General features: G+C 49.8%; 1 protein-coding gene across 15 annotated transcripts in view; it reads right to left on the minus strand.

Annotated features, from left to right (window-relative positions):
* Positions 1 to 12,568, minus strand: part of ENDOV (endonuclease V) — a 94,257-nt gene that overhangs the window by 52,652 nt on the left and 29,037 nt on the right. For 9 of the 15 annotated variants that reach the window (XM_057714090.1, XM_057714088.1, XM_057714072.1 and 6 more), the window contains one exon: positions 8,175 to 11,470. The exons of 5 other annotated variants lie outside the window; for them this stretch is intronic. In XM_057714090.1, coding sequence (XP_057570073.1) covers positions 11,190 to 11,470 — 281 coding nt within the window. In that variant the 3' untranslated portion in view covers positions 8,175 to 11,189. Of the gene's footprint in view, positions 1 to 8,174; positions 11,471 to 12,568 lie in introns of those variants that run through there. One more of the 15 variants, XR_009049882.1, reaches the window with a different exon arrangement.

Raw genomic sequence — 12,568 nt, forward strand, 5'->3', positions numbered from 1 at the left:
AAAATGATTATACTACCCAAGGCAATCTACAGATTCAATGCAATCTCTATCAAGTTACCAATGGCACTTTTCACAGAACTAGAAAAAGTAATTTAAAATTTGTATGGAAACACAAAAGACCCCGAATAACCAAAACAATCTTGAGAAAGAAGAACAGAGATGGAGGAGTTACACTCCCTGACTTCAGCTTATACTACAAAGCTACAGTAATCAAAACAGAATGGTACTGGCACAAAAAACAGACATATAGATCAATGGAACAGAATAGAAAGCCCAGAAATAAATACTTATGGTCAATTAATCTATGACAAAGGAGGCAGGAACACACAGTGGAAAAAAGACAATCTCTTCAATAAGTGGTGCTGGGAAAACTGGATAGCTACATGAAAAAGAAGAAAATTAGAACATTCTCTAACACCACACACAAAAATAAACTCAACATGGATTACAGATCTAAATGAAAGACCAGAAACCATAAAACTCCTGGAGGAAAACATAGGCAGAATATTCTTTGGCATAAATTGTAGCAATATTTTTTTGGATCTGTCTCCTAAGGCAAAGGAAATAAGGACAAAAATAAACAAATGGGACCTAATTAAACTTAAACGCTTTCGCACAGCAAAGGAAATTGTCAACAAAATGAAAAGACAATCTACTGAAAGGGAGAAATTATTTGCAAATGGTATGACCAATAAGAGGTTAATATCCAAAATATACAAACAGGGCTTCCCTGGTGGTGTGGTGGTTAGGAATCCACCTGCCAATGCAGGGGACATGGGTTCGATCCCTGGGCTGGGAAGATCCCACATGCCACGGAGCAACTAAGCCTGTGCACCACAACTACTGAGCCTGCACTCTAGAGCCTGCGAGCTACAACTACTGAGCCTACATGCCGCAACTACTTAAGCCCATGCGCCTAGAGCCCGTTCTCTGCAACAAGAGAAGCCACTGCAATGAGAAGCCCGAGCACCGCATCGAAGAGTAGCCCCCACACGCCACAACTGGAGAAAGCCTGTGCTCAGCAACGAAGACCCAATGCAGCCAAAAATAAAATAAATAAATAAATAATAAAATAAATTTTAAAAAGAGGTAATCATTAAAACAAAACAAAAGAAAAACAAAACATACAAACGCCTCATATAACTCATAAAAAAATACAAATAACCTGAATGAAAAATGGGCAGAAGGGACTTTCCTAGAGGTCCACTGGTTAAGACTCTGCACTTCCACTGCAGGGGGCATGCGTTAGATCCCTGGTTGGGGAACTACAATCCCAAATGCCATGCGGCCAAAAAAACAAAACAAACAAACAAAAAACTGGGCAGAAGACCTGAATAGACATTTTTCCAAAGAGCACGTGCAAATGGCCAACAGACACATGAAAAGATGTTCAACATCACTAATCATCAGGGAAATGCAAATCAAAACCACAATGAGATATCACCTCACAACTGTCAGAATGGCTATAATCAAAAAGAACACAAATAACAAATGTTTACGAGATGTGGAGAAAAGGGAACCCCTTGTACACTGTTGATGAGAATGTAAATTGGTGCAGCCACTGTGGAAAACAGTATGGAGGGCTCTCAAAAAGCTAAAAATAGAACTACCATATGACCCATCAATTCCACTCCTGGGCATATATCCAAAAAGAACAAAAACACTAATTTGAAAAGATATGTGCACCACAATGTTCATAGCAGCATTATTTACAATCACCAAGGGAAGACATGGAAGCAACCTAAGTGTCCATCAACAGATGAATGGATAAAGATGTGGCGCATATATGTATGCTACTCAGCCATAAAAAAGAATGAAATTTTGCCATTTGAAACAACATGGGTGAACGGAGGGCACTATGCCAAGTGAAATAAGTCAGACAGAGAAAGACAATACTGTAAGATATCACAATATGTGGAATCTAGAAAACACAATAAACTAGTGAATATAACAAAAAAGAAGCAGACTCACAGATTTAGAGAACAAACTAGGGACTTCCCTGCTGGGTGAGTGGCTAAGACTCCATGCTCCCAATGCAGGGGGCCCAGGTTCAATCCCTGGTCAGGGAACTAGATCCCACATGTCACAATTAAGAGCTTGTATACAGCAACTAAAGATCCCACATGCTGCAATGAAGATCCCATGTGTCGCTACTAAGACCCGGTGCAGCCAAATAAATAAATAAATAAATAAATAAATAAATAAATGTTAAAAAAAAAAAAAAAGAGAGAGAGAGAACAAACTAGGGGTTACCAGTGGAGAGAGGGAAGGGAGAGGAGCAAAACAGGGGTAGGGGGTAAGGAGGTACAAACTACTATGTACAAAATAAGCCACAAGGATATACTGTACAGCACAGGGAGAATAGCCAAAATTTGATGGTAACTATAAGTAGAGTATAACCTTTAAAAATTGTGAATCACTATATGGTACACCTGCAACTTATTATTGTACATCGACTATACTTCAATTTTTAAAAAAAGAGAAAAACAAGAGAAAAACGTACATTCATTCATTCATTCACTCACGTATCGAGGACCTGTTTCCTGAGCACCTACCCTGAGCAAGCATCTGGGCCAAGTGTCTGTGGGGCAGAAGAAGAAGGCTCAGCTCAGGCACCTGGGCCAGCTCCAGGCTTAGAAACAACAAAGGCAAATGGTGGGGGAGGATGGGGGAGGGTGAGGAGGGCGGGTGTGAGTTTGCATGCTTGTGTGCCTATAAGGCATTGCCAAGGAAGCCGTCTGTCCGCTGTTTGATTTCTGTGGTTCTCAATTCAGGCCAAGGTGGGGGGCCATCTGCTAAAGTGGGCACAGAGAAAACATTTTCGCTGTGCAGAAAATTGGCCTCTGAGGGGAGGCTGTGTGCTCAGCACAGAACCAGCCTGCAGAGGAGCTGCTGGAGGCAGCGGGAGTGGTGCTGGGAGGGAGGGCTGGAGAGACACCCCTGCTCCTGCCCCATCCTTCCGAAGCCTCAGGCCCAGGCTGCCAGTGTCTCCAATGCATAAAGCCCCTTCCTAAAACTCAGGTGTCTTTGCATGGGACTTGCATGGAGGGGGGGGCTCCCCTCGTTTTTAATAGCTTTATTAAGATATAATTCATATATCATAAAATTTACCCATTTAAAATGTACAACTCAATGACTTTTGGTATATTACATTACTAGTTTTAAAAAATTGTGGTAAATATATATGTGTGTATATATATGTATAATGTACCATTTTAACCATTTTAAGTGTACACTTCATTGGTATTAATTATGTTCATAATGTTGTGCAACTATCACCACTATTCCTGAAACTTTTTCATCACCCCAAACAGAAACTCTGTACCCATTAAACATTAACTCCCTCCCCCCTCCCCCACCCCCGGTAACCTCTAATCTACTTTCTGTCTCTAAGAATTTACCTATCCTAGGGACCTCACATAAGTGAATCATACAGCATTTGTCCTTTTGTTCAAGCTTCTTTCACTTAGCATACTGGTTTCAAGTTTCATCCATCTTGTAGTGTGTCAGAATGCCATTCCTTTATGGCTGAGTAATATTCCAATGTATGGATAGACCCCATTTACTTATCCACTCACCTATTGATGAACATTCGGGTTGTTTCCGTCTTTTGGCTATTGTGAATACTGCTGCTAAGAATATGGGTGTGCAAGTATCTGTTTTTGTTCTTACTTTCAATCCTTTTGGGTATATACCTAGGAGTAGAATCATATGGTAATACTATTTATAGGTTTTGAGGAACTGCCACACTGTTTTCTACAGTGGCTGCACCATTTTACATTCCTACCAACAGTGTACTAGGTTCCAATGTCTCCACCCACATTTGTTATTCCTGTTGCTGTTGTTGTTATTTGATGGTAGCCATCCTAATGGGTATGAGGTGGTACCTCACATGGGTTTGATTTGCATTTCCCTAATGATTAGTGATATCATGTGTTATCACAAAATATTTAGTGATATACTGATTTTCACGTGCTTGTGGCCATTTGTATACTGTATCTTCTTTTGCAAAATGTCCATTCAAACCCTTTAGCCATTTTAAAATCGGGTGTTTGGTTTTTTGCTGTTGAATCATAGAAGTTCTTTATATATTCTGGCTATTAATGGCTTATTTGATACATGACTTGTGAATATTTTCTCCCATTCTGCGGATTGTGTTTTCACTCTCTTGATAGTATCCTTTGATACACAAAAGTTTTTTTTATTTTGATGAAGTCCAACTTTATTTTTTATTAATGCCTGTGCTTTTGGAGTCATATCCAAGAAATAATTTGCTAGACTAAACCCTACTCATCTTTAATCTCCCGCCCAGTGTAAATTAGTCCTCCTTGTGATCCTGTCTCATTGCACCCGTGTTCCCTTGGCTGTGCCAGCCAAGCCCAGTTGGTCTGCACAGCTCTGCATCTCCCCAACCCAGAACTTGGGCGGGCAGAGGTCGTATGTGTTTCCTTCCTCCTAGAAGCCCCTTCTGGCTTGAACATTCTTGGCTCTGGGCTTTGCTCTTCAGAATTCTAGTTCTCTAAGAATCACAGAATGTTAGTGCAGATGTAGAAAGAAGAAAAAACCAGAAACGCTCTTTGAAATAAGATCCGACTGCTTTCATGCACCAGGGGAGCTGGTACATGTCACAGGCTGGCTTGTCTCAGTTTAGGAAAATACCCCAATGGCTTTTTTTTGCTCTGGAAGGTGGACTCATCCTCTCCCGGGCCTCCAGGGGTCCAGGAAGGAAGGAAAAGTTGAAGGGAGTTGCTTGCACAACAGCAAAAGGGGCTGTGGTTTTCATAGACATTCTGGGAGAGACGAGGTGAGAATCTGTGGAACAGAGAACTGAGGAGAGAAAAGACGTGATGGGGTGGAGAAAGACCAGAGGGGGAAAACCCAGTTGGTCAGAAATGCCTGCGTTGTCATCTGTAATTAGTTGCTCTGTCATCCCAAACACCAGTGAACGTCTGCTCCCAGAACGGCCAGTGTGAACGATGCTTTGCACAAACCAAGAATTTGGGTGGTGTCCAGTGTAGACCCCCCATTGAGTGTGTAGCAGAAGCAGGAAACATGAAGGAAGATGACCCAGAGAAACTTGGGGATCCTCATGAGCCTCTGGGTTTCCCACCTTATGTGGATGGGGGCTGTGCTGGGGTGAGTAGTGTCCCCCCAAAATTCATGTCCATCCAGAATCTATGAATGTGACCTTATTTGGAGATAGGGTCTTTGCAGGTGACATCAATTTAAGATGCAATCATACTGGATTAGAGGGGGCCTTAATTCAAAGACTGGGAAATTTGGTCAAAGACACAGGGACATGGCGAGGTTACGTGAAGACAGAGGAGAGACTGGATGAGGCGTCTACAAGCCAAGGAACACCAAGGATCTCCGGCAGCCACCAGAAGCTGGAGAGGGGCCAGAAAGAGATTCTCTCTCACAGCCTCCAGAAGGAACCAATCTGCTGACACCATGATTTCAGACTTCTGGCCTTCACACTGTAAGGGAATACATTTCTACTGTGCAAAGCTCCCCAGTCTTGGTATCCTATTATGGCAGCCCAAGAAATGAATGGAGGGGTTAATGTCCTTGTATTTTAAGAGCAAAGGAATGGGAGGCTCCAAGACTGGAGGGCTGGTAGCATCAGGAGCTGACCCTCGCTGGCGTGGGGTCCCTGCCTCCCGCTGAAGGAGCCAGACTGGCTTTGGGCAGAGGGCAGGTCAAGCCTCCGAGCTGCAGCTCTTTAGGGCTCAGGGTCACCAGACTGTTGGCCCCTTGGCATCTGGTAGCAGAAAGGGGAGGCTAAGAAGCCATCTGGTCAAAACTGCCTCTGCACATCACACACCACCGTAGCCAGCCTGGGTCTCTAAGTGCCGCAGCAGAGATAGCAGCGCAGAGTGGGGTCACCAACACCAGAAAACGCCCAAGAGCTTTGGGAGGGCAAGAGTTGCCCCAGAGAACCATCCCCTGCTTCCAGCACTGTGACACCCTGGCGTGTGACCAGACTTTCCCTGTTGTGGATTTGGTGGTGGCCTGGGAAGAGGAGTAAAAGATGAGGAGGGACCAGAGGATGGAGGATTCACTTAGCAGAAGGGAAGGCGATGGTGAAAGCCCAAGGCAGGATAAATGGACAGAGAGTGAGGTGGGACAGGGAAGGGTCCCCAGGCAGAGGCACTGGACAGAGGGCCTGAAGGGGCAACGGCATGGCAGGAGAGCACAACAGCTGGGGGCCAGGGGAGGGTTCAGGTCACACAGGGGCTTGAGAAGGAGAAAAGCAGCTGGCCTTGGTGTTGTGCTGACAATTTCATGGCTCAACAATGTCACTGTCATCAGACACGGCTACTCTGTGACCAAGATGGATGGAGACAAAGACAAGAGGCTTCTGTGGTCATATCTGAACACAAACAGAACACGGACACTGTCCAGACCTAAACACGGTCCCCGGTCCCCTTTCCTTGCTGATTGGAGTGGGTTTACCAATTTAAGCCTAAGCTTTGTTCTGTTCTCCTGCCTTCTAGACACAAATTATTAAGATACCCGATTGTGGCATCACCCCTTCTTCCCGACAGCCTCCACCCCAGCCCCAGCTTCCCCAAGGATAAGCCCATCTCCAGAGTCCTTGCTAACACCTCCTACAGACACCCCCAGCTCCCCACCGTGCGCTGCTGCCCCCACTCCATTCCACTACAGTTGTGTTCCTGGGGGTCCTTGGATGGAAGGTAACTGACACCTCATACACCATGGAAAGAACTGTGGGTTTTACTCTGAATCATATGGGAAAGCACTGGATGGTTTTTAGCAGAGAAGTGTGTTGTGATTTTTGAAAGAAATGTTCTGGAAGACCCATCAGGAGGCTCTGTCTGGAGTGGGAGTGACAGCATCTGAAGCAGGGTTCCCCGTGGCTACCTGGTTGGGAAGGGGGCTCCTTCTGCCTTCAGGGCAGGAAGGAGTGAGGATGAGAGCACACAGAAGGTCTCTGTGCCCCAGAACCACTTTCTAAGGGGCTTCTGAGATAAGAATTTAGCTGCAGTGACCTAGACAGGGCTGTTCGCAACAGCTCCAGGCAGCCAGGGAGACAAGCATCCTAGTGGACAGTGCAGAAGCACCTACCCACCCCCCTTCTGAGCAGAGGGGCCGCCACACTCAAGAAACCCTTTAAGATAGTTAGTTAGTTTGTGGAGGGAATTCCCTGAAGGTCCAGCTGTTAAGACTCCATGCTTTCACTGCAGAGGGCCTGTCTGGGTTCGATCCCTGGTCTGGGAACTAAAGAGTGGGGAAAAAAATTTTTTTAAGTTTGTGGAAAAAACAAAATCAATCCACACCTGCAGGCACCAAAGAGCCAGGACATAAGGCTCTACACAAGTGTCTGATGTTTCAGTCTGGATGGATGGTGACATCATTCCCATGACCCTGTGCGTGCTCAGCCAGGAGGGCTAAGGGGCCAGACTTGTGAATAACTGGCCCCCAGGTTAGGAAGGGAGCTCAGAGTAAGGAGGTATATCTGCCTCCCCTGCCCCAGTGCATACACGCTTGCTTCCAACTTGTGCCTGGGAGGGTGGGCTAGCTAGCGAGTCTCTTCCAGGGTACCAGGCTACAACGTGTCCCCTTGTTCAGTGAAAGCATGTGGGGTGTGTGTGTGTGTGGGGGGTCCTCCTTCAGTTATTAGTCCAAAAGCATGGTCAGTTGTCCCCAGGGAGGGCAGAGGCAAAGTATTGGCATTGGGCCCCTTGCTGCCTCCCTGTCTGACCTGGCCGCTTCTCCTATTTCTCCCAGGACTCTCTCACGCCTGAGGATGAAGCCCTCTGTTGGGCCTGCTTGCTTGACTTTCCCTCCCTCACCTGGATTGGCCATTCCTCAAGCCTTATCTTGACCCTGTCTCCCACCATAGCGTCCCTAACCTTGAAGAAGGTGGAGAGAATTTGGGACTGTAAAAATAAATATGGAGCATGGAGGGCTGCTACCCCCAGGACCCCCTCTGCATTGAGAAGGTGGGGCTCTGGCAAACAGAGGCTACACTGGTATCAGCTGCATCAGAGCACGTGTGTGCCTTTGAGTCGTGTGTGTGTGTGTGTGTGTGTGTGTGTGTGTGTGTGTGTGTGTGTGTGTGTTGGGGAGAAACGGGGATACTGGGGAGGGAAAAGCCTTCAATCACATCAGGAGCCTCCATTCCCATTCACAGATAAGGGTCCATGGGGCACTGCTGCACAGGCATAAATTTTATTTGAAAAAAAAAAATGCAATATATTGAGAAAAGAAGACTAGAAGAAAATATTCTGAAATGTCAATGTAGTTACATCTTGCGGTGGGATCAAGGATTTTTATACTTTCATGTTTTACACCAAACGTGTTGGTTATGTAACAAATTTTATTTATTTATTTCTAAACCAAATTCACCAGCCAACTCTGCTCTTCCCCAGTTGCAGTAACTTTCCTTTGAGCTGGATTTCTGGGTGAACCCAAAGAACAACGACTCTCTCTCAAGTTCACACGACTTTATATTCGTGTTTTCATTCCTCCTTCCTTAAGACAATTGATCCGTTGGGACGGCGTCCCTGTTCTCAGAGAGTTTGCAGCCTAACGGCTTTCTCTCCCTACGACCCGCTCCTCTGCCAGGATACCGGGGCGCAGTGGGAGGCGAGCATGTTCCGGGGTGGGTGGCGTCTGGGGGAGGCGGGGTAGCCCCCTGGGCAAGGGCGGGGGGTGTCGACATTGACTCCTCAACTTGCAGGACAGTGGGTGTAAAATGTTCAAAGTTAAAGGGGTCGATTGGGCTTTCTGCGGCCTCGTTCCCCTGAGAGGGCGCCCTGGGGAGGAAGACGCCCACTACCTTGAGCGCGGGAACGGCGGGACCCATGCCGCACAGGGACCTGGGCACCGAGGCCCCCCTCTGGTGCAGGACCTCAGGACCTGAGCGCCGGGCGGGGTTGCCAGGGCAACGTCCTCGGGCGCGCTGCGATTGGCGGAGCACAGAGGCGGGGCCCGGGAGGTGCTCCCGCGAGAGCTCGGCCTGGCGACTTCCGGTCGGCACGGGCCGCTGGGGCGCAGGGCAGGGCCTCCAGCCTCGGCAGCCTCTTAGACCCTACTCCTGCGTACCGTGTGGTAAACGACCCTGCTGGCTGTGCCACCAAAACATGCCCAGAGCGGGCCCCTTCTCCCTCTTCCGCTGCGACCACCCTGCTCTGGGCCACCTTCAGTCTCCTAGAGTACCGCCCAACCTCTCGCTGGGTCTCCCAGCTCCGCCCTTCAGTCCGTGTCCTATCTTGTGGTGCCGTGCTTCCCTCAGAGAGAGTCAAGGCCCTGGCCTGTCTGCCACTCCCTCCCTGCTCCCCCACTTCAGCCTCTCTGACTGCTGACTCTTGACCGACCTTGCTTCATACCACCCCCACCTTTGGATTTGCTGGTCCTTCTGCCTGGGACGTGCCTCCCCAGGCGTTAGTTAGCAGGATGCTGGCCTCTTTAGTGAGGTGACCACCTTCTTAAAGTTACACCCCACATTCCCCATGCTCCCTGCCCTGATTTCTCTCCATAGGTCTTATCACCATCCAACCGAGTTGATAGTGTACTGATATGTTGTCTGAAAGCTCCATGGCCAAGAGTTTGTCTTGTTCAGACCAGAGCAGGTGCTAAGTAAGTGCTGTAGACTTAGCAGGTGGAAAAGGGGGTCTTCTCCCCTCTCCCTCCCCAAGAAGGGTAGTGAATCCCTTGGGTCACCCTCTCTGGAAGAACTGGCCAGGACTGGCTGACTGCCCATGTGCCAAGTGCCTTACTTTCAATATCCCACTCTCAAAGAGTGGCTTCCCATTCCTGTGGGAGGTGCAAGGCACCTCAGGAAGCCCTATCCTCCAAAAACCGTCACCCTCAGCTCAGACTCCTCTGGGCTCTAGATGTCGCTGGCTGGTGCAGGCAGGCCCCCTGTGTGCCTGGCACTCTGCTGGCTGCTGAACTGGGTGAGAAGGTCTGGTGCTGCCCTCAAGGCTCTCAGTCTGGTGGGAGGGACAGAGGAGAGTTATTACCACCACGCGGAGGGCAGTGCTGAGGCCAGGCATGTGAGGCAGAGGAAGGAGGGTGGGCTCAGCGTCCAGAGTGGGGCCTCTGGAACTCCTCCTGGTGGTCCCTGGGGGCCCTTCTGGGGTGAAGCGTGCACTGTGGATGACAATCACTGGTTGTCTACTCTGTGCTGATGCAGTTCCTGGGATCCAGCTCTTTGTGGCTGAGAAGCCTGTGCTCTTCCCAGGGCCCGATGTTGCTTCTCAAGCAGGAAGCCAGACAAGCGTCCAGGGCTGCCCAGAATTGCATCCAAGTGTCCAGACAACTGGCTTCCCTGTGGGTGTGGGCACTGGGAGAGGAGCTCTTTGCATGGTGTGTAGCTCGGGTGAGCCAGGGCAGCCATATGGTGCCAGCCTTGTGGGAAGTAGGGCACAGGCCACCCCGGCAGCCAGATGCTCCTGGGCTAGTCTGTGGCTCAAAGGCATTTCCTTCAGGAGAGGAGCCACCTGGCTCCTCTCCACCCACCCTCCTGCCCCTGTCTCCCTCTCAGCTCCAAAGTCTAGGGTTCCAGGGCTGTGTCAGCACAGGGCCGTGCTACACTGTCCTTCTGGCATGGGGCATGGTGGCCTGGAATGGACATCTGGTCTGCCTCAACCCCCACAGCCAGGGCATCTGTGGCCCCATGGAACACAGTAGCAAGAAGGAGAGCCGGAACCAGGGAAAGGCCACGCCCCACTGTGCTCGCCAAGTGGCAGAACATTCCTGGCATGGCCCGCCTGGCATCGCCCTTCCCACTGAGGCTGAGGGCAACCCCCGAGGGCCCTCCTTGTCAGAGCTCCTTCTGCCAGGCGGTGTCTGCTCAGGCTGAGGGAGGGAGGGAGGGACATTGGCTACAACTGATGATGCCAGGCTAGTGGAATCTTGAACCTGCAAATAGTAGAAGAGGAGGGCAGCCCCTGCCCCTTGCCCATGATGTGCCCTCCCTGCTGGCAGAGGCATCTGCTCTGCAGGAGTTGGATCTACAGCCTGAGAGAGGGCTTCATTTTACAGATGGGAAAACTGAGGCTCTGAGAGGGGACAGAAGCAAATGTGTGCTCAGTGGGCTATATCTTGTTTACTTGTCAGCACAGGGCTGAGGCTGGCGACATTAGTTCCATTTTACAAAGGAGGAACTAGGGATTGGAGAAACAAAGTGCCATTTGCAAGTTGTCCTGGTAAGCCCCTTATCTGGCCCTGGCTGGCACGGATGAGAAGGAGCCGGGGCAGTGCCAGTGCTTGCTTGTTTTGCCACAAGGTGGAAAACTGAGCCCAAAGATGCAAGGCTGAGGGAAGGGAGATCCAGGATCAAGGTGACCCCCCTGCAGGAAGCAAGAAGTCCTGAGGACCAGCTGGGCCGTGAAGTTCAGAATGAGGATGCCAAGTGCAACTGTGGCCACTTGGGTCCTCACTATAGTGGGTGTCTTGCCCCTCCCTGGTGGATGGAGTCGCACTTGGTCACTGGGTCCTGAAGAAACGAGAAGATGGCATCGTTGACCTCTACCTGGGGTTCAGATGAAGCCATCAGGGTGACCCCTGCCCTCCTCTGCAGGCTCTCCCCTGCTAAGCCTTCCCTCACAGGCCCTTCTCTTCCATCAGCCTTGGGAACCTAGCCTGAGACACAGCACCCCAGGCCTAATGCCATTCCTGATTTGGAGGGGAGCCCCCATGTTCACCATCATTGTTGACAGTGACATGACTTGGTCACACCCCTTCAAGGGCTGGGCAAGTCCAGTTGGGGGCAAAAGGAGCAGCCTGAACCAGGTGACTGTGACAGAGCAGATGGCTGAGGGGCAGAAGAGAGGTGCAGACATCCCCAGGTGCCTTCACAGGGGCCAGAGAGGGGGCCATGGAGGAAGGGGCTGGTCCTGAGATGGGAGGGGCATCCCAGGCCAGGTCATCCTAGCAAGCTGCCCTGAAAGGGAGGTTGTGTCTAGAAGCTGGGTGCACATCCAGGTGGGGCTGGGGCTGGGGCTGGCAGGCCCTGGGGGCCAGGCTGGGCAATGGGATAGTGTCCATGGGCTTTGAGCCCAAGGCTGATGAAGTGCAACCCAGCTCGTGGAAGCAGCTTTTCAGCAAGTGCCTTGAGCTTTCTTGGAAGCAGGCTGAGTTTAAATTATAAATAAACAAACGAGAACTCTGCAGCAAGGCAAGGCGTGGGCCGGCGGGAAGATGGGAGAGACTGGAGGCAGAGACCTCACTTAGGAGCTAATATTCCCCCTGAACTCGAACCCTACTGCCCTCTCTCCCCACCCTGCCTCTGCCTCAGGGGCTTGTGAGCCTTCTGCTGCAGGTGTCACCTCAAGTCTCAGGCCTCAGGGGCTGACCTTGGCCAGTCTGCGGGAAGAGGCCCAGTACAGACCCCTAGTGGGGAGTGGGGAGGTCCACCTGGCTTACACCACCCAAGAGGTTCAGGCCTGAGTCTCTCTCGGACAAAAACAGGCCCCGGTGGACACTCATCCACGTGGGAGGTGTCTTACCAAATGTTTGAAGGGGAAAAAAATCGCATTTTCTTAGCTTTTTTTTTTTTTCCTTTCTATTTTTTGATTATTTTTCTAGATGACTT

Source organism: Hippopotamus amphibius, chromosome 17 (genome assembly GCF_030028045.1).
Source record: "Hippopotamus amphibius kiboko isolate mHipAmp2 chromosome 17, mHipAmp2.hap2, whole genome shotgun sequence".
NCBI classification, from domain to species: domain Eukaryota; kingdom Metazoa; phylum Chordata; class Mammalia; order Artiodactyla; family Hippopotamidae; genus Hippopotamus; species Hippopotamus amphibius.